The 21,851-nt window shown below is 45.7% G+C and overlaps 1 protein-coding gene across 1 annotated transcript in view; it reads right to left on the reverse strand.

The window, feature by feature from the left end:
* Positions 1 to 18: 18 nt before the first annotated feature.
* COG4 (component of oligomeric golgi complex 4) overlaps positions 19 to 21,851 on the reverse strand; it is a 29,846-nt gene continuing 8,013 nt past the window's right edge. The window contains exons 5-19 of the mRNA XM_004584013.4: positions 20,801 to 20,994; positions 17,204 to 17,309; positions 16,548 to 16,705; positions 15,878 to 15,936; positions 11,948 to 12,081; positions 9,713 to 9,831; positions 9,004 to 9,170; positions 8,061 to 8,226; positions 4,407 to 4,469; positions 3,340 to 3,456; positions 2,707 to 2,799; positions 1,908 to 1,991; positions 1,584 to 1,685; positions 1,157 to 1,285; positions 19 to 993 (exon numbers count right to left, since the gene is read on the reverse strand). Coding sequence (XP_004584070.2) covers positions 859 to 993; positions 1,157 to 1,285; positions 1,584 to 1,685; positions 1,908 to 1,991; positions 2,707 to 2,799; positions 3,340 to 3,456; positions 4,407 to 4,469; positions 8,061 to 8,226; positions 9,004 to 9,170; positions 9,713 to 9,831; positions 11,948 to 12,081; positions 15,878 to 15,936; positions 16,548 to 16,705; positions 17,204 to 17,309; positions 20,801 to 20,994 — 1,826 coding nt within the window. The 3' untranslated portion in view covers positions 19 to 858. The remainder of the gene's footprint in view (positions 994 to 1,156; positions 1,286 to 1,583; positions 1,686 to 1,907; positions 1,992 to 2,706; positions 2,800 to 3,339; positions 3,457 to 4,406; positions 4,470 to 8,060; positions 8,227 to 9,003; positions 9,171 to 9,712; positions 9,832 to 11,947; positions 12,082 to 15,877; positions 15,937 to 16,547; positions 16,706 to 17,203; positions 17,310 to 20,800; positions 20,995 to 21,851) is intronic.

A 21,851-nucleotide genomic window follows, 5' to 3' on the forward strand; every position in this document is an offset into this window, starting at 1 on the left:
AAGGATAGGCTACTTGGTAAGGGACCCAGAGAGCTCCTCAGTGGCCTGCCTTAGACTTAGGAGACCTCATGCCTCAGCCTTTACTCCTCATTGCTCGTGGGGGAGTGGAATCCAGTCCAAGTCTGTGGCAGCCAGACACTGTGGTCCTGCACTAAGTCCCTATCCACCCAAGCCTTAACCAGCAATACCACAGACTGTGCCAAGTGACCTAGTGCCTGTGGGTAGTGGGTTTTCAGGACTCACATTCTTGGAATAAATTCTACTAGGTCCTTCAAAGTTGTCCTCAGAAAGCTTTTTGTTTCCGCCTTGAGCAATTTCCACTTCCCATGGCACTGTGGGAAATTGCCAGGGGACAATCTGGTGGGGGTTGAAGGTTCAGGACTAGATAAAGGGTCCTGTTGTCCTGTGGGCCATAGAGTCAGCCGTTCATAGCTGTGAGTGTGGGAGTGGCTGAGGCCCTGGGATTTTGCTGTCACACTTCAGTGCAAATGGTGGGCGTGTCCTGCCCTAGAGCAGTCAGCCTTCTCTGGAAGCAGCATACTAGCATCTCTTCAGGAGTGTCTTTATTCAGAGTTTGTAAACACAGCCTCTTGTTGAAGTCCAACCTAATTCCAGGTCCCCCTCTAAGGCTGAGAGGAAAATGTTTTTAGGGTGAGAGAGCGGCCGCTCAGAGATGGCCTATGCTTCCCCAAGGACACCGCCCAGACACATCTGATGGCAGTGTGTGGCCAGTGTCCAGGCCTTATTTCCCTGTGGCTAGAGATCCCCGAACCCAAACAGTCATGCCCAGCTGCTTGACCATGGCTACTTAGGGAAGAGGCCCTGCAGTGTGATGGGCTGTGTGGGCCCACCCTGCAGCTACAGGCGCAGCCTCTTGATGTCCTCGCTGCGGAAGTCTATGCGCAGAGCCAGCACCTGGCGCACTTCAGCAGGGGTGAGGCGCCAAGTCAGCGGGCCAGAGTTGGCACCCCAGTAGTCTAGGATCTCTGTCACCTGTAGGGAAGAATACAGAGACTATTCAGCAAGGCACAGCTATTCTGAGGAAACCCTGGACTCTGAGGGGCAAAGCAGGTGCACCAAGGAAGGGAAAGACAACTTGGGGGGGCTTCTCTTTCCAGTCACCCTTCTCTAATTTGGCTGAGAGGGCCCCACATACTCGCTCCAGGTTGAGGACTGTGGCCATCTGGGAGAGCCGGGCGAACTTGTCTCGGATGGTCCAGGTGGTCACTGTGGTAAGGTAGGCGATGAGTGACCTCAGCTCCTTGTCAAACTGTAGACCTCCCAGCTGCAGAATACACAGCCCAGTCATTGCCGAAGGCCAGGCTCTCTCGCCCAGCAGAACTGGTCTCCAATTTCCTACACAGCTGAGTGGGAAAGGCAGCTGGATCTTGGGGTGGTGTCTTGCTTTAGGGTCTCAGACAAAGGGGCAGGACTAGGCATAGTAACATAGGGACATAGGGAGAGGAATAGGATTAAGGGCCCAGTGCAGAGAGAGGATGCAAATTTTGGGGTATAAGGGCATGACTTGGCTTCTTCTCAGGAAATATGACAAGAGCTGCGGACCCTTGTACCCTTGACCTTACCCGGTTGAAGGTAGATTTCAGCACCACTTTCTCCAACTCAACAGCAACAAGGCTAGTCATGAGGCCAGTCAGTCTGTCATAGATGACTGGGGAGAGGCTGGCCTGCACACAAAAACTTGTCATCAGCAGGAGTCACGTTGGCCCTTATCTCTGCATCGGAGTCTTTACATGGTGGGGATAATTCCATGAGGCCACAGATCAGTGCTTGTGATGGCCATGGCGAGGAAGGGCTTTCGGGGTCTCTAGCACAAGCATGCTGAAAAACTACATAGGTTGCTGGTTTGAAAACGGGTGAGTTAATTCTGACCTCTTGAATCTGCTCACCTTGAACTCCGCCATTTGCTGTTCCAGGTTAAGGATGAACTGCTGTACCCAAGGGTCATTGGCTTCATAGTCATTGAACTCTTCCTAATGTCAGAAAGCAAAATGGGTTACCATAGGCTTCTTTCTAAGCACCATTTACCCTGCCAACCCCTGGACCTTTAGGAAATCTATGGTAAGACTCATTCAATTAGCCTGCGGGTGGGCATGTGGCCTGGTGGTTAAGAAGCCAAATGCCATACCTGCCTGTGGCTCTTGACTGTCACCCACTCTCTGGGATACTGTGGTGATAGCTCATCTAGTTGGGTTCCTGCCATGGTGACACCCAAGTGACTTTGTGGCTCCTGAATTTGGCCTGTTGCAGGTAATCTGGGGAAAGAACCAGAGGATGGAAGATACTTTCCTCCACCCCCTCCTGTCATTCTACCTTCAAATAATGAATCAGAAAAATCAACAACAAAAAAACCAATTTTGACACCCAGGCTAACAGAAACTGCTGCTGCATCATGCCTATAACCAGCAAATAACCTCGCACTGTGACAGCCACCCCCACAGCACACTAGGGCTCCTGGTGCTTTACTCTCCCTTTAAATTTCAAATTCTACAGTAGAGAATTACTAAGGGAGGTGGAATTCCTAAATGTGTAACAGGTGGGGCACGAAGAGCCGCAGTAACAAGGAATGAGTCAGGCCAAGGCAAAGTCCATTGAGATGTGGGTTCTGAGCCCTTGAGTGGGCAGCTAGCCTCTGAGGTGAGGGCAAGGGCTTATCGGGGCTTGATGGCTGCCTGTGGCCAAGCTGACCTCCTCAATGTTGTGGGAGATGGACAGAAAGGTGTTGATCCAAGGCTGCACCTGCGGTTTGATGGCTGTGCTGTTGAGCTCTGCCAGTCCTTCCTGCATAGGACAAGGCAGAGACAGATTAGACATGGGAACAACATGCCTTCTCCTCCATGCAGTTCTGATGGAGGGCATGCTTCTAGCTCTGAGGCTTCCTGCAGGCCTTATTAGAAACCAACAGGTATTACTGATGAAAGAAGCTGAGAACAACATGCCTTTTCTAGATCTTTGCTGATCCAGGTCTAGGGTAGAGATGAGGCCCTGAAGCCAATTCTCAAGTTTAGCTGGTGGTAGGCAGCACCTAGGCTAGGCCAGGCAGCAGGTTAAGGTAACCTGTTTCCTCTGAGCATGCTTCTGAGGGCTCATCATTGTGGAGATTCTAGAGATCAGATGGCTTGTCAAATGGGACAAATGCACTGATGACAAACATGAAAGGAGTCTTTGGTCTCAAAGGATTTGTGCAACTCTGCATGCTGTTCTGTCACCCCTCCTCCCTGGTCCCTCCTCCACAATGGAACCCACAAAGGGCAAATCAATAGTCTTCTCCGAGCAACCCACAGGCTCAGGACTCACTTAACAGCTGAAGCTGGGGCTTACCTGCAGGAGGTCTCGGAATTTGTTGGACACGGCAGCCAAGTCAGAAAGGCAGCTGTCAAATTTGGCCTGGGCCTGCTCCCCTCCAATACCTTGGCTGAACAGCTTGGTGCAGTCGCTCTAGGGAAGAATACTGCTGTAAGACTAACCAGCATGCCTGGGTCATGGCAGAATGAGTAAACCACTGCAGGCCAACACAGAGCTGACCATTTCTCCTCCTTAAGCATTCCTGGCATCAGCAAGAACCTTGGCAGGGCTTTGGAAAACTCCATGGCTCCCCATGGAGCTTCCCCTCCTCCTGGGGAATGTAAAGACAATACTGGACTTTTTTTTCATGGCTTTGGAGGAAGATTTTCTTAGGCTCAAATCCTGATTTAGTCTTTGTCATAAAAGACATTGTTATAAAATGCTGTCGGGCCCGGCGGCGTGGCCTAGTGGCTAAAGTCCTCGCCTTGAAAGCCCCGGGATCCCATATGGGTGCCGGTTCTAATCCCGGCAGCGCCACTTCCCAGCCAGCTCCCTGCTTGTGGCCTGGGAAAGCAGTTGAGGACAGCCCAATGCATTGGGACACTGCACCCGCGTGGGAGACCCGGAAGAGGTTCCAGGTTCCTGGCTTCGGATCGGCGCGCATCGGCCCGTTGCGGCTCACTTGGGGAGTGAATCATCGGATGGAAGATCTTCCTCTCTGTCTCTCCTCCTCTGTATATCTGGCTGTAATAAAATGAATAAATCTTTAAAAAAAAAAAAAATAAAATGCTGTCAACCTGTTTGGGTGGCCTAAGAAGCCAAAGCAGCACAAGATGGAGATTTGTATTTTACTTGATTGATGAGAGAACCCAGTGAGGCTTAAAGACTTAAGGCACTTGTCCAAGATCACATGCCGAATATGTGATGGAAGATCCAATTTACTTTTGATCTTCCAACTCATCTGCCAGTGCTCTCCTGTTACCGCACTGCTATGCTGACTGGCACTGCATCCCTGCAATGTGGTTTCCTGTCAGAGTGCATCTAGTCCCCGAGGATGAGTGTATGGAGGGCCACTGGGAGCTGACAGGCAGTTTCTCCTGTACCTCAAGCGTCTTCTTCAGAGTAGAGATGTTTTCACTGCAGACTTCCACGTTGTTCAGAGTCACCTGGTAGAAGAAGGAAGAACATGGTTTCTTGCACCATCATTCGTTGCCTACTGCAATGCCACACTGTCTGACAGCTGCAGCGAGCAGACTCCCAGGAGGGCTGGCTGGAGTGCAGCTGCAAGCTAAGGAAAACCTGTCCCACTGTCACCTGACAACATGTTTGGGTCTTGGGTCAGGAAGCATAGTGAGCCAGCCTCAGGCTTCCTGTTGACCCTAACAAGAAGGTCACGATGCCCTTGAGACATCAGAGGCAGTAAGCCAGCCTTCAGGTCTTTTTGCTCTTTGCTACCTACAGACCGGTGATGGCTCTGGCACACAAGTCTAGCCAAAGTCTTGCGGCTCTAAACTGCCAAGCCCAGGATGCAAGGTCTGACATTGGCTACAAAGGCTTCCAGGCAGCCACCCATGAGGCATGTTCTTATCTGATATCTCAATGACCCTGCCAAACACCCCCACAAACCCAGTTTGGAGGAGGAAATGAGACTCCTCAAAAGGTAAAACAGTTCACCACATGTACCAACAATAGACTCAGCAAATATTTACTGAGTGCTTGTGACGTGCCAGGCTCCGGGGAGAACAGTCAACAAAACCTAACACTCTCCTCTCTCTTCCTAATGTTGACATTCCAGAAAGGAAGTCAGATACAAGTACGGGTATTTGACAAAATGCAGATATGGGGACAGAAATTCAGAGTGACAAGGTCACAAAGCTTGAGCAAAATTTAGAATCCCACTGTTGCCACTCAATGGCTCCTTCTTTGCCAAGTCACCTATGTTACAGAAGTCCAATAATAAAATGCGACCTGTTATGAAAGTAAACAATTAAGGGCCAGACTGTTACGACCATTAAGAGGAAAGAAAAACTGCTCTGGTCTGGGACATTCAAGCAAGGATACATGGCAGGGCTGGTGGCTAAGTTACAAGATTAGGACGTCCTCCTGATGTCGAGGGGAGGACACCTCACCCCACCAGCCTCTCCCTAGTTCACTGTTTTACATAACCATATGTAATTTAGGATATTCCTTGGTTGTTTCTTGTCTAGCTTTTCCACTAGAATGAGATCCAACGAAGGCAGAGATCTTCCTGTCATCTTCAGTGCTGTTTGTGTACTACAGCACTGCCCAGCTTTCCTTTCTCCTTGTAAGAAAAAAATCTGAGGCACAAAAGAGATATAGAGCTCCTGTTTGCCTGTTTGAGCTCCAGATGCCAGAAGGTTGGGACTAGACTGGGTGGAAGCTGGGAACTAAAATTCAATCACCTGGGTTTCCCATATGGGAGGCAGGTGCCCAATTACTTGAAATCACCTCTGCCTCCTATGATCAGCATCAGCAGGAAGTGGGGAAGCTGCAGCTGGATAGCAAACCAATACTCCAGTTTGGGAAATGAGCATCGTAACTACCATGAAAATCGGTAGTGTTCAGAATGCCAGTCCACAGTCATGTGTGGCACTTGAGCACCTGAAATATGGCTAGTGCAACTAGCCAAATTTCGGGGGTTGATATTGTGGTATAGTGGGTTAAACCACTATGTGCAAACATTGGCATCCCATATGAATGCTGAGTTTCAGTCATAGTTATCCGACTTCCAATCCAGTTTCTGGATAATATACCTTTGGGAAGGCAGTAGAAGATGGCCCAAGGACTTTGGCTTCTACTTGCCACATGGGAAACTCATATGCAATTATAGGTTCTTGGCTTCAGCCTAGCCTGGTCATTTAGGGAATGTACCAGCAGATGGGAGACATCTCTTCTCTCTTTATAACTCTGCCTCTTAAATAAATGAATCATTTTAAAGAAGGAAACGAAAGTGGGCCCTTTCCTGTTTCCTTTTAAGAAAAAAAGTGTATTTATTTGAGACACAGACAGACATAGATGCAGAGGACCTATTTGCTGGTTCACTCTCCAGGTGCCCCAAGGGCTTGACCCCCGATGCCACAGCACAGGCCCTCCAATATGACTCTTTGTGAACCAGTGATGGAAGATCTCTATTTCTCTGTCTCTCACTAACCCCTGTCTTTCAAATAATTATGTCTTTAGATATAAATAAACAGGGCCTAGTGCATTAGCCTAGTGGCTAACGCCGGGATCCCATATGGGCATTGGCATCCCATACAGGCACCAGTTTGTATCTTGGCTGCTCTACTTACTTCCCCTTCAGCTCCTTGCTTGTGGTCTGGGAAAGCAGTCGAGGACAGCCCAAGATCTTGGGACCCTGTACTCGCATGGGAGATCTGGAAGAAATTCCTAGCCCCTGGCTTTGGATTAGCTCAGCTCTGGCTGTTGTGACCACTTGGGCAGTGAACCAGCGCATGGAGGATCTTCCTCTCTGTCTTTCTCTCTGTATATCTGACTTTCCAATTACTCACACACACACACGCACACACATATCTATATCTATATCTATATCTATATCTATATCTATATCTATATCTATATCTATATATCCATTAGTCACATTTGCACGTTTCAGAGGAGACACAGTACCCCGGACTCCAGGGAATGAGATTAGGAAATCTTGACACCCCTGGAGTGTTTAGCCCTGCAGCCAGCAGTGATGTTGTCATACTGACAATGGCTAAGCTGCCCTGGCTATGGATGGATAAGGCTCACAATGGCTAACACAACAGGTTTCCAGGGAAACAACTGCACTGTCCTGATAGCTGAAGGAGGAAGGCCACACATGAACGTTTCCAAGCATTTGAGGGCACCAAGGGGAACTGTCACAGGGGAAAATAGATTTGGTTTCAAACAGTATCGATTTTAGTTTCCTCTGTACTGACAGTAGTTGTAAGCTAGACTTACTGGGCTTATCCTGCTTATGGCAACTGATATGTCAGTATAGTTGGGAAATTTGTCTTGACAGCCAAATAAATCAAGGTGACATAAAAAATTGGCCCTATAGTAAGAGTGATGACATTTTAAGTACTTAATGTCAGTAAAGCTGAAACCTGTCACCAAGCATTTAGCATCACCTCCCTTGTTCTTATCTTCTGGGCTCTTAAACAAGCTGAGTGTGGGTCCTCATGAGAGCAGCAAGTGACCTCACACACGCTGGCCAGCCTACAGGATAAGACAGATAAGTAGTGTGGGAAAGAGGACTGGAAAGGTGGAAAGGATTAGATTTAGTAAGCCGTAAAGAAAAAAACCAGGAGAGGGGCTGGTGCTGTGGTATAGTGGATGAAGCGCTGTGAGCAGTGCTGGTATTCCATATGGGTACTAGTTTTAATCCTGGCTGCTCCACTTCTGATCCAGCTGCTTGCTAACATCCTGGGAAAGAGCAGCAGAACATGGCCCAAATCTGTGGGCCCGTGCACCCATGTGTGAGATCTGGAAGATGATCCTGGCTCTTAGCTTTGGACTGGCCCAGATCTGGCCATTGCAGAGTGAACCAAGGGATGGAAGATATTTTCTGTCTATCTCTCTTTGTAATTCTGCCTTTCAAAAAACTAAAATAAATATTCAAAAAGAAGAGCTTTCCTTTTATTCAGACACTGGATGAGTATCCAGCTCAAGGCCAATCATACCATGATTCAGGGGTCATTACTTAATTACTCAGGACAAACTGATCCAGCTCCCCACCCATGGTTACCTACCAGAAATGACAGCTTGGCTTCGTCAGTGCTCTCAATGCCTTTTGTGTCAAACTTGCCCTGCTGAAGGCTGCTGTGCATGATGTTTACGGCACTTGTTACCCCACGCTGGATGTCCTGTAAGGTGGTGGCTGGGAAGCCCATGCGCAGCTTGTTACACAAAACATCCCTGTGGGCAGAATGGCAGCGCTCAACCCAGCCTCTGGGTCAACAGGACGACAGCACCCACCACCCTGACACAGCAGCATCAACATCCAATGTTCTTCTGGGAGAACAACCAGTGCTTGAGAATCCTGTGGGAGACTCCAGGAGCAAGTGTGTAAGAGTGGCCTACACTCCTCAAGGACACTGAAGTGACAGAAACAGAGGCGATGGGCTGATTCTTTACTTCATAGGAGGCTTTCTGTTATCACACTGAGCTCCAACAAAGAGGAGGTGGTACAATTCTGTGAAAGCAAGTTTCATACTGGGATAGAGGGATTGGATTTTCAGTCAGTCAGTTCTGGACTTGGATATCCACCACTTAAGTGGGTATGTGATTTTTGACAAGGAATGACACCTTCTGAAGCTCCAGTTTCCACATCTGTAAGGTACAGCAAATAGTGCTATATCCTAAGGTAAAGGAGCCAGAGAGCACACAGTGCCTGGCTTCTAACAGCGTGAATCATTACTATCATTACAATGCCTGGTTTCATCTGATTCGCCTTTTTCTTTCCCAGATGTGAGGGCTAAGCATCTCTTCAGTGCAACCCAGAGCAGAAAATGAGCCCTGAAGATATCCAGGATCTGGACAGATGCTGGGACCAAGGATGCTACGCTAGGAACAGGAGCCTCAACCCTGCTGTCCAACTAGAAGCACAAGAGGAAAAAGGTAGAAATAAATGGATCTCAGAAGTCAACAAAACCAGGAGCTTTGTATTTAGAAAGGAGAAAGAGCCAATCATACCTGAAGTCAGACTCCAGCTCTGTGGTGGCGAGGTTTATCATGGCACACAGGCAGTCAATGCTGGAACTGGACAGAGCTCGCCCAATACATTTCTTAACAATGTAGAATACGTCATCCACCATGCTGGAAGTTAACTGGCCCTTCTCATACGTGTCCAGTGCCACAGCCTATCCAAGGGACAGATCATCTAGTAAGGTTTCCAAGCCCGCATCATCGCACCTCCTGGTTTGTTCTGTTTACTGTACTGCTTACTGGCTCTGTGCCTGTTCTATACCCTATTTAGTATGGTTTATTTTGTCATAGCTTGGTGCAAACCCTTCTTGCCAAAAGAGCTTACTTCCCTATTGATCACTGTTAGTTAGCAGATTCAATTTCTAGGGCTTTGACCATGGGGAGATCCATAAGCTGGGATGAAAGTCATCAGCTGAGGTCAAGTTCCCAGAGATGCCTCACCCATGCCCACCTCCAGGAAGGCAGGGGGCATGTAGGCTCACCAAGGAGCTGAACTGCTCTTTGCTAAACCTTGGGAAAGGAGTTTCAGCTGGATATACAAAGAACTCCAAGATATCACCACACAAAGCAGTGCCACTCAGTCTGCAGGCAACAGTCTCTCAAAGCAAGACCAAGAATGACAGGTCTCAGTCGGTTCCTTCAGGCTGGCTACTTGGAGAGGAAGCCCCATTTCCGAGACGTGTTTCCTATGTCCTACCTTATTGACAGTCTCCCTCATGAAGTACTCCTCCATGGTAATATACAAGCCAATGAGCTCCTGCATGGTACAGCTCAGTAAGCAGTTATTGAGGAGTTTGTCCAGACACTTCTGGTGCTCTAGGGGACAGTCAAGAAAGGAACACTCACTTTTCTTCCCCACGGGAAATAGCAATTCTTTTCATTTTCTCAGACTCCTTTCTAATTTTTACATGGTTATGATCATAGTACAGACACTTTTATATTCTGCTTTAAACATTTCATAAATATTCTACTTATCTCTTGTGGGATTTTTTTGTGATTTACAATGGTTATGTGGCATATTAGGTGGATAACTTACACTTTTTAACAACTCCTATTTTTAGACATCCAGGTTATTTCTAAATGTTTTGTCATTAAAGGCAATTGGAGATCATAGTATGTGGACTTTACAGTGAGCACTACTGTACAAAAGTTTTTATTGCAAAAAAAAAAAAGTTTTTATTGCATTTTCAGTATTAAGTATAGGCTGAACATCTCTGATCTTGAAATCTGACACGTTCTAAAGTGGATTTTCAAAAAATATTTATTTACTTTTATCAGAAAGGCAGATTTCCAGAGGACAGACAAACAGAAAGCTCTTCCATCTGCTGGTTCACTCCCCAAATGGCCATGACAGCTGGAGCTGAGCCGATCAGGAGCCAGCAGCTTGTTCCGGGTTGCCCACCTGGGCACAGGAATTTTCAAGTTGTTGGGCCATCCTCTACTGCTTTCCCAGGGCATAAGTAGGGAACTGGATGGCAAGATGAGCAGCCAGGATACGAACCAGCGACCATATGGGATGCCAGCACTTGGAGGTGGGGGATTAGCCAACTGAGCCAACACTCTGGCCCTGAAATCTAAAATTTTCAGCACTGACAATGATGCCACAAGTGAAACGTTGTATTCCTGACCTCATGCAAGTGTTCACAGTTGAAATACAACCACACTAAAACATTAATGAATTTCGTATTTTAGATTTGAGTCCCATCCTCAAGATATCTCATTATGAATAAACACTCAAGAAACACAAAACGTTTCTGTTCCTAAGTATCTTGGAGAAGAAATACTTAGTCTGTAATAGGAGTCAGAAGATCTACAAGATACCGTACAGAGAAGCTACTGGCAGTGGCAGAGACTGAGCACTTGAAATGTGGTTAACTGGATTGAAACAAAATACTTTTGATTAAATTTGAAATTTAATAGTCACATGTAGCTCCAGCTCTGACCAACAGCCACTACTATCGTAAACATGAACCACACTGGAGAGTTAATCTGTAAGTGGTGTAAGTGGCTATGGTATATCTTTTGTTTCAAAGTCATCAATCCCTTCAGAAGTTGTGGCTAGTGAAACTGGGAGCAGGTGGGAGACCTTTGTATTATTTGCTCTTTTTATAAAACAGGTTTATTGAAGGGCCAAGAATTGTGGTGCAGAGGGGTTAGCATGGCCTGGAATACCCACATCTCACACTGCAGTGCTCGTTGAAGACCTGACTCCTTATCTAGCTGACTGCTAATGTGCACGGGACAGTGACAGATGACAGCTCAAATACCTGACTTCCTGCCACTCACGTAGGAAACATAGGTTCCAGGCTCCCTAGTTTCAACCTGGCCCGGCTCTGGCTGTTGCTGCTACTAATTGGGAAATGAACCAGTGGATGAAAGATCCTGGTCACTCTGCCATTCAAATAAATAAATAAATCTTCACAAAAATCATAAGAAGTTTGAGGTATCATTTACATTTCAAAAAATTCACCCACTGCACTTGTCTAATTTATACATTTGTGCAACAAAAGCTACAATCCAGAGTTAAAATATCTCTAACATTCCCAGAAGTTCCCTACTGCACTTATCTGTAAGTTTCTGTATTGTCCAAATTATTTATCATGTGTGTATTTCCTGTCCAAAAATTGAGCAATAACTGGTTAAACTGAAACTGGTAAGTCAGTATGCTGTGGGGCAAAGAGCTGAGGAAAGTAATTTAAAACTGGCATGAGATTTCCTTCTTTGTAAAATGATTATATGGTCTCAAAGGTCCAGGTCAATTCTGAAACATGGTATATATTAAAATTTCCTCCCAGGAGTCAATTCGCCCACAGACCTAAGCTACTAACAAGCCCCAGGTTATCTCCCTAGTCAGAGATACACGATGTCACTCTTACAGAACAGTGCCCAGTATGCAAGTAGCCCGCTCAGAGTTGCGGGAAACATCTTTTACCTTGCTTTACTTCTTCTGAGGCCATGGAGTCCCCCACCTCAAAATCTGAGCTGATCCTCTTCCTGAGAAAGCGTAAGTACAGTTCACTGCGGGCATTCATCAGGGTGACCTCAGTCAGGATGGGGTCCAGTTCCCTGTGGCACGTGAAGCAGAAGAAATGAGAAGGACTTTGGATTCACTCAGATATAAACACCCAGGACAACCTAGTCCCTAACATTCCCTCCCCAACTGACCCATAGGAGTCAGCTCTGTCATGGTCATTGCTCTCTGGCTACCCAGCACAGCTGTCAACCATCCAGGTTTCCTTGTGAATAGTGGGGATCCAAGCACTTGACCCCTCTTTCTGCTGCCTCCCAGGACATATTAGCAGGAAGCTGGAGTGAACTGGCACTCTGATAAGGGATATGTGATACCAAAGGGCAGGCTAAGTGGAAATTATGCTTTATGTGAAAGAAAATACATCTTTCCAATCTGTAACTTGGCCCCATAAGTGGTGTCTCCCATATATTTATCCCAATGAGTAGCCAAAAGATCTGGATAAAACAAAGCTGGAGGAGGTACACTTTTTGATTTTTAAAAATTACTACAAAGCGGCAACAATCAAGACTATGTGGTTCTGGTTTAAGCACAGACTTAAGGATTGATGGACCAGAACTGGGACCCCAGATGGCCTACTGACTTTTCACCTTGAGTGCTAAGACAAATCCACAGGAAAAGAATGATCTTTTCAACAAATTGTGCTGGGACAACTGACTGCCACTTAAAAAGAATGACTGACTGTCTACCTCATATTATATGTGAAAATTAATTCCCTCTGTACACTCAGGTCAAAGAGATGTTTTCAAAACATCAGTCAGGGGCCCAGTACAGTAGCCTAGCAGCTAAAGTCCTCACCTTGCATGCACCAGGATCCCATCTGAGTGCCGGTTCTAATCCCAACGGCCCTGCTTCCCATTCAGTTCCCTGTTTGTGGCCTGGGAAAGCAGCTGAGGATGGCACAAAGCCTTGGGACCCTGCACTCGTGTGGGAGATCTGGAGGAAGCTGCAGGCTCCTGACTTTGGATCTGCTCAGTTCCGGCCATTGTAGCCACCCAGGGAGTGAATCAGAGGATGAAAGATCTTCCTCTCTGTCTCTCCTCTTCTCTGTATATCTGACTTTCCAATAAAAGTCAAAAAATTATAAACAAAACCAAACATCAGTCAGGCCTTATCTTATGGTTTCCATACCTCTTAGGGTACAAGCTCCTGAATGACTCTTCACATTTACTTCATTTCATGCTCTTCCCCTGCTGGTAAAACACGGACTCAGGACTTCCATATAAGGTTTCTCTAGTATACCTGCAACTTCTTAAATTTATTTCCCTACTTTTTTTTTAAGATCTATTTTTTTTTTTCTATTGGAAAGGCAGACTTATAGAGAGAAGGCAATACAGACAGAAAGATCTTCTGTCCGCCCACTCATTCCCCAAATGGCTGCAAAGGTTGGAGCTGAGCCAATTTGAAGCCAGAAGCCCAGCCAGGTTTTGTACGCTGGTGCCAGGTCCCAAAGCTTTGTGTCATCCTCCACCAGCCTCCCAGGTCACAGGCAGGGAGCTGGAGGGGAAGTGGAACAGCTGGGATACAACTGGTGCTCATATAGGATTCTAAGCTTGCAAGGTGAGGATTTAGCCACTAAGCTATCATGCCAGAACCCCTTACTTACTCCTTAGAGTTTAGATCTAAGGTTATTTCCTCAGGAAATCTTCCTTGAATGTCCCCTTATCACATGCTCTTACTATGTCATGGTGACATATTAGAACACCACTCAATGTACCACAGTCATAACAAACTCTCTAGTTACACTCTGTGGAGTCTATCTCTGGCTCTGCCTTGTCCATTTGTCCACCTCCAGGTAAGTCACTTAACCCTGTCAAGCTTCTTCCTATGAACAACGGTTATGGGCTAAATCAGTGATTTCCAAGTCAGCAATTTTGACACAGGTGACTACTAGCATCTAATGGGTAGATGCCAGGATACCACTAACCATCCTACAATGTACAGAACAGTTCCACAATAACAAAGAATTACCCAGCCAGGGGCAGGGATTTGGCAGAGTAAGCTGAGGTTCTGAGGCATTCCCAATCATAGTGCCTGGGTCAGTCCTGATTCTGGCTTCCTGATGATGGTAGTGGGTAATAATCCAAGTAATTAGGTCCCTGCCCACTCATGTGGGATAATCAGACTGAACTCCAGGTTCTTAGCTTTGACCTGGCCTGGTCTTGGCCACTGTGAGCATGTGGGGAGTAAATCAGCAGATGGAAGATTTCTATCTACCTGTCTTTTTGTGCCTCTTTGCCTGACCATCTACTAAAGAGAAAAAAATTACTCAGCACAGAACAGAATAATGAACTGAAGAGATCTTGGCTTGGGGGGCTGGCACTGTGCAGCAGTGGATTAAGGAGCAGCATGCAATGCTCACAGCCTATATGGGCTTTTGTTCAAATCCTGGTCACTTTATTATTTTATTTAGTTTTTTTTAAGATTTATTTATTTTCATTAGAAAGTAAGATATACAGAGAGGAGGAGAGACAAAGAGAAAGATTTTCTGTCTGCTGATTCACTCTCCAAGTGGTCGCAGCATCCAGAGCTGAGCCAGTCCAAAACCAGGAGCCAGGAACCTCCTCAGGATCTCCCACACAGGTGCAGGGTCCCAAGGCTTTGGGTTGTCCTCAACTAGCCCAGGCCACAAGTAGGGAGCTGGATGGGAAGCGGGGCCTAAGATTAGAATTGGCGCCCATATGGGATCCCGCACATGCAAGGCAAGGTTTTAGCTGCTAAGCTACTATGCCAGGCCCAAGTTGCTTTATTTTCAATTCAGCTCCAAGTTTGAGCGCCTGGGAAAGCAGAGGAAGATGGCTCATGTGTTTGGGTTCCTGTCACCCATGTATAAGAACTGGACGGAGTTCCAGGTTCCTGGCTTCGGCTGCCTTAGCTCTGGCCACTGTGGCCATCTCTGTTGTTCTGCGTTTCAAGTATGTGAAAATAAATGTGAAAATTGGCCCGGTGCAATAGAGTAACAGTAAAAGTCCTCACCTTGAACGTACCGGGATCCTATATGGGTGCCAGTTCTAATACCTGCAGCCCCATTTCACATCTAGCTCCCTGCTTGTGGCCTGGGAATGCAGTCAAGGACGGCCCAAACCTTTGAGACCCTGCACCCGTGTGGGAGACCTGGAAGAGGCTCCTCGCTCCTGGCTTCGGACTGGCTCAGCTCCAGCCATTGTGGCCACTTGGGGAGTGAACCATCGGTTCGAAGATCTTCCTCTCTGTTTCTCCTCCTCTCTGTATATCTGTCTTTCCACTAAAAATAAATAAATCTTAAAAAAAAAAAAAAAAAAAGAAAATGTGAAAGTAAAGACTGGACTCTTGGTTTAAAAGATTTGATAATGGGTACATGCTTAGAACTGTATCTGGCATATAACACACACCCTAGACGGGCTATTTATTATTAGTATCTTCTTGGAAGACCACGGAAGCTACAAAAAAAGTTATGTCTGTTTAGCTGATTTTGCTAGTTGGCACGTGAAAGACTAACACATACTGTGCACTTGCTAAAAGTTTGAGTAAATTTTTATGTTTGAATTTCCTTTTGATAAGTAAACCATTACTTTTATTACAAAAAAAAAGTTTGAAATTTTATAATAGCTGTTGTTGTGGGGGAAAGAGGAGGGGAACCAATTTGGATGCGTAAAAGCTTCGAGCTAAGATCTTTTATTTATGGACCACATATGTTAACTATACTCTTGTGTTTACAGATCTCCCACTATGAAACAAGAGCAGTTGAGAGAGTGCCGTAAGAGCACCGAGCACACTGCTACACAGCAGTGTCTCCACTGGATAGATGGAGTAATAATTCAACCTTCCATAGGCGGAAGAAAAGAGAATTATTACCTTGGTTCAATTTTTTCTGTTGAAGAATTTCGCATTAGGTTGTTCTGGACCTGGCGGAACTGCAACATAAAACAGAAACGAGAATGCTCTCAGTGGTCATCGCAAGCTTTTGGCTTCAGGTCTGGTGTGCTCATTAGGTTTGCCCTTCCGTTAAAGCTCAGACATGGGCTTTCAGGATGGTGGGCCAAAGATTTGCTTTCAGTTTGTGTGGTAATGCTCACCCCTATTACTGTACTTCAAGTAATGCTAATGATGTTACAATGACTGCTGTCTACAGTCTCCTAGTTTGGGGTTCTAGAATTTTGAGGTCTCTATTTCAATGTAACAGTTTTTCTGCTTAAAAGGATGAAAAAATAACATTTTGACAAACATTACATTTTATACTTAAGGATCTAAGGAGAAAGTTCCCAATGTAACTCTGGGAAACAAAATTCTCATTCTGTCGACAGGCGGCACTGTTTCCATAACTGGTCTAACGTTTTCCGCTCTTTCATCACTGAAGCCATCATCTCAACACCTCCAGCTGGAAGCGAGCTGGTGACAGGCAAGACTCAGAGGTCGGTCTGCATGTGGAATTCGCTTTTTCCTGCTTGCATTGTTCTTTTCCACTTCTTACTCAGTGTGCCTGGTTACAGGCACCTCCGAATGACCTGTTGCTCCCCATACTCACCTGCTGGTGGTAGTCCCTCTGCTTGATGAACTTGTCTACCACCTTCTCTACTTGTCTGTCACATTCCACTTGAAGATACTTGATCAGGGTAAAAAGTCTCCCGGGCCCATAGTAGGTCTCCACGATGGGTTGGTGTGTCTCCACAATACGGGCAATCCCTATAAACACATGAGAAGGTGGCTTTCAAACATCTGTACTGCAAGACAGATTTCTTTCTCCCAGCCAAGACTAATGCAGAGTCTAACCAAATCCTTTTTTGTTGCTTTACTTCCCCAAAGAACATAAAACTGCCCTGTCAGTGGTAGACATTGCCAGGCATATTTGTTTGTTAAATATGTACAATGTATACTAGTAGGCACATGGGAAGTAATATATATCGTTTTACATCATGTTTGGAAATCAACATCATTCTCTGGTAACTTATTTTAAGGTTGAATTTACCATAAACATTGGGTTTTCAGTTAGAGAAGACAGAAATACCAGAGAATAATCTTTCCTAATAATCCACTAAATCTGAAAGTTAACTTTCCAATAAACTGAAACACATTAAACTATAGGATTAAAATAAACACATCAAGCTAGAAAGGACAAAAGAGTAGCATGCAAGTGTCACACAGAAACGTCTGTAGTCTCCCTCAAGCGGAGGAAGAACTTGCTTTCAAACAAGAGAGTGAGTGTGTCTGCAAAGATGACTGCGGCTCTTCGATCACTCGTGTCCATCCCTAGCACCAACAGAAGGTTCTCTTCAGCTTTACTGGCCACCTAACAAAAGAAAAAAATCCACATGTATTTTAGACTGAAGGCACAGCTTGCACCAAGAACATCTCAGTGTCCAAGGGGATCTCCCATTAGCTTCCTTTTCCTGATGATTCCCAGGTAGTATGGGGCAATCCGCCCTCATGCAGAACAAGGAACCTGGGCACTGTGCCAGTGTCCTCTTCACTCATAGAGAAGAATGGCTTTCTTCTCTTTGAAACACACTGCCATTAGCAAAGGGACAGAGTCCCTAGTCCTGGAAACCTTCTCACAGTGTAATATGCTACCAGTACAAGTGCTTTGTTGAGCCTGAAAAGGAACCTGGGTGCCACGAGAGGAGAGGACTCATTTCTAGGTCTCAGATGGCAAAGAACTGCTTAAAAAAAATCATAAACGCATTATTTTACAATTTTTAGTTAAATTTTTAGAACGGGTAAAACACTCTTCAATGTTCAGAAAGAATAAAGAAGTTTTCAGCCAGGTGGGACTTCTCACCTATGTCTCTTAAGCTTCTAATTCTCCCTTCCCAAAATACTCTACACTATGCAAGAATTTATCTTTGTTGCAAATTCTTTCATTTTATCTATTGCTACTTTATTTGAAGGACAGACAGAGAAAGACAGAGAGGGAAATCATCTATTCACAGGCTCACTCCTCAAATGACCCTAATAGCCATTGCGGGGGAGGGAGGCTGGCATTCCATATGGGTGCTAGTTCAAGTTTTAGATGTTTTACTTCCTATCCAGCTCCCTGCTAATTATCTGGTAAAAAACAGCAAAAGATGGCCCAAGTGCTTGGGCCCCTGCCACCCACGTGGGAGATCTTCCAAAACCTCTGGCTCCTGGCTTCGGCCTGGCTGTTGCAGACATAGAAGCAGTGAATCAGCATATATTTCTTTCTTTCTTTTTTTTTTACATATTTATCTTATTTTTATTGGAAAGGAAGATTTATAGAGAGGAAGAGAAAGAGAGGAAGATCTTCTGTTCGTTGATTCACTCCCCAAGTGCCTGCAATGGCCAGAGCTGAGCCAGTCCAAAGCCAGAAGCCAGGAGCGTCTTCCAGGTCTCCCACACAGGTGCAGGGTCCCAAGGCTTCGGGCCGTCCTTGACTGCTTTCCAAGGCCACAGGCAGGAATCTGAATGGGGCCACTAGGACTAGAACCGGCACCCATATGGGACCCTGGTACATGCAAGGCAAGGAGTTTAGCTGCTAGGCTACCATACCAGGTCCTTCAGCATATATATTTCTCCCAGCTTCTCTTTAACTCTGATGTTCAAATAAATAAATTAATCTTAAACAAAGAATAAACAAAAAGAACCAGGGCTTGCCAGGCTGAAGCCAGGAGCCAGAAACTTAATCTGGGTCTCCAACATGAGGAGTAAGGAGCCAAGTACTTGTACCTTCAGTGACTGCCTGTCAGGATACATGTTAGCAGGAAGCTGGGGCTTCTTCAGGCACTTCAGTACAGGATACCAACTTTTCAATGTTGATTTAAGTATGACAAATGTCCACCCCGCATGTAACAGTAATGACAGCATATTATTATTATTATTATCATCATTTAAAAAAGATTTTAACACTCATGGCATGAATGGGGGCTAGAGGGTGGAATCAGTTGGGTCAAGTTAGGTTTCAATGCCCAACGAAGCATATAAGATCTGAATGGCATGTGGTACAGACTGGATCAGTCCATTTTACATGCTGGCAGGCACAGGAACCAAAGCTGGAGGCCAGTCCAGTGAGGGTTACTGGGGGTTGCTTTAATGGGGCTATAGCTCCCCCTGGTGTGTGTGAGGGCCGAGTGTGTGCTGGGAAAGACTGGTCTGGGCTGTAGCACCCACTGGTTTGCAGAGGAAGGAAGGCAGACAAATTTATCAACTACCTAGCAAAGCCTGACAGCAAATTTCTGGGCAAATGGAGACTCTGAGGTGGACTATGCCAGCCAACTGACCTTGGAAGCATTTCTTCATCCTTCGAGCGGCAATATCAAAAGCATCTCAGAACTACTGAAACCACTTGAGCAGAACCTTCAAACACATGCCACAATGGGGACCTTTATGGTCTTCCCCATCTCCAGGTATTGAAGTCATTGGGAGGCTGGGGATGGTTTCTCCCCTTACACCCCTGCCTCCCCCAGGTACACGCAGAAGAAAAAGAAAATGTGTAAGCAATAGTGTTGCCCACTTTTCCCTGATCCTTGACCCTTTCTCCCCAATCAACTATGTAAACATCATCAAAAATAATATGTACCACTGGTTCATTCCCCACAACAGCTGGAACTGGGCTAATCTGAACCCAGGAGCCAGGAGCTTCTTCTGGTTTCCCACATGGATGCAGAGTCCCAAGGCTTTGGACCGTCCCTGATTGCTTTCCCAGGCCATAAGTAGGGAGGTGAATGGGAAGTGGAGCGGCCGAGATAACAACAGGTGCCCATATGCGATCCCAGCAAATGCAAGGCGAGGATTAGCCACTAGGCTATTGTGCTCTGACCAACATACTATTTTGTACCTTGTTTAATTTAACAAGACATGCTAGAGTAAAATACGTCAGCATTTATGGAATTCTCTCCTTTGAAAATCTTTTTGAATTTTTCTTAAAGGCAGAGTGTTCCATCTAGACAGTTTTTTGAGAGAGGCAAAAGGGAGCAGCACATTATCAACATACATTTAAAATGTCCAGGCTGGAGTTGTGGTGCCACAGTTCAAGCCACCACCAGTTTTAGTCCTAGCTGCTCTACCTCTGCTCCAGCTCCTGTTTAATGCTCTAGAAAAAACAGTGGAGGATAACCTGGGGCTTGGGCCCCTGCAACCCCCACACGGGTAACCTAGTTGTAGACACAGGCTCCCAGTTTCAGCCTGGCTCCATCCTGGATGTTGCAGTCATTTGGGGGGTAGGGAACCAGTGGGTGCAACATCTCTCCCCTTTGTCACTCCTCTCTGTAACTCTTTCAAATAAATAAGTAAAGCAATCACAAAACAAAACAAACCTTCAGTATATAGGCCTGCTGCATGTGCTTCTCCTCATCTAAGAGTAAGGGAGAGAAACTCTGAAACATTCTGACAAAGTGTTTCTTTTTCCAAGGATTGAAATCTAAGCGACCTGCTCTCCTTCATGTCAATGTGGCATATTCTGAGACTCAGGCTAATCAAGAACCCTCTTTAATTAAAAACCCTCTTAAAAGAGTCGGTTATTTCTGACAGTTTGGAAAGGGTGATTCCACTTTTAAGAAAACCTGAATTTTATTCTTCCTTTATTTTTACTGGGCCTATTGCAAATAAGAGTTTCTTAGTTGATGTCTAGGCCATGCTGGGTACACAGTAGGCTCATGATGGATGTGTTGCCTGGATACATGCATCCAACCCTGCCCAGCATGGCAGGAAGATCAGAAAAGGGAATCATGTTCAGAAGAGAGTAGCCAGAGAAACTAGAACCAGCTGGGCTCCCAACTGCAGGCAGAGCTCCATAGCATAACGCTGCCAAGCTGCAAGGGTCTGTACCTGCTTGCAAAGGTATTCTGAGAACTTGCTTAATCCTTCTTCATGCAGACCCAGCAGTGGGAAGATCTTGAAGAAGCGCTCCACTTGGGGCAGATCCCCTTCCTTGGTGGCGATGGCAAACTTCTCGGCTACAATGGCTTTAAGACGCTGCTCAGCTTCCTGTAGTAACTTCAAGTTAGCATCAATCATGCTCCCTGCTCAAGGGAGAGGAAATGTGCATCAGGTCCAGGCTTTGTGCATAATAGCAATTGATTCTTCAAACAGCTTACGAAAACCAGATATTTTTAACTTCTTTTCTGAGGCAGAGGGGTGGGAGAGGAAGGGAGTAGAGACAGAGAAGAAGAAGGAAGTAACAGGGGGAAGAGAGAGACAGAGAAAGGGCAGAACAGATAGACACGACAAAGGTTGGTTCTTGGGTTCCTTAGGATGCCTGCATCTCATATTTGAGTGCCCTGGTTCCAGTCCTGGCTTCACTGCCTAGTCTAGCTTTCTGCTAACATGCATCAATGGAAGAAGCATGTGGTAGTTCAAGCATACAAGTCCCTGCGCTCTGTGCAATAACCAGATTCACTTCTAGGGTGTTGGCTTTGGTTTGGTTCATTGCAGTTGTGGGCATTTGAGAAGAGAATAAGAACACAGAAATCTCTCTTTGCATCTCTGTGTTTTTTTTTTAATTCTGTGTCTTTCAGCTAAAAGTAACAATTCTTTTCAAGTACCACAATATTTATTGATGCAAACATATAAAAAATGAAGGCTTGAACATGACTTGCTAAGTTAAGTAGACTTAATTTCAGTACTATAAAAAGAGGGACCAATTCAACCTCCCATGATTTGTTTCACAACCACAAAAACCACTTTAAGGACATTAATCACCTCTCAAGCTGATTAGTTCTGTGCAAGTAAACATGTGCTTCTAAAAAGATTTGTACACTTGCCCAGATTCAGAGATGTTCAAATCTAACACATAAAGACTACAGCGGGAGAGAAGTAGAGGTAATAGAGGTAATATGGCTTTTACGGCAACAACCATCAATTACAGCTAAGGAGTTTT

The sequence above is a fragment of the Ochotona princeps genome, chromosome 16 (genome assembly GCF_030435755.1).
Source record: "Ochotona princeps isolate mOchPri1 chromosome 16, mOchPri1.hap1, whole genome shotgun sequence".
Classification (NCBI taxonomy): Eukaryota; Metazoa; Chordata; class Mammalia; order Lagomorpha; family Ochotonidae; genus Ochotona; species Ochotona princeps.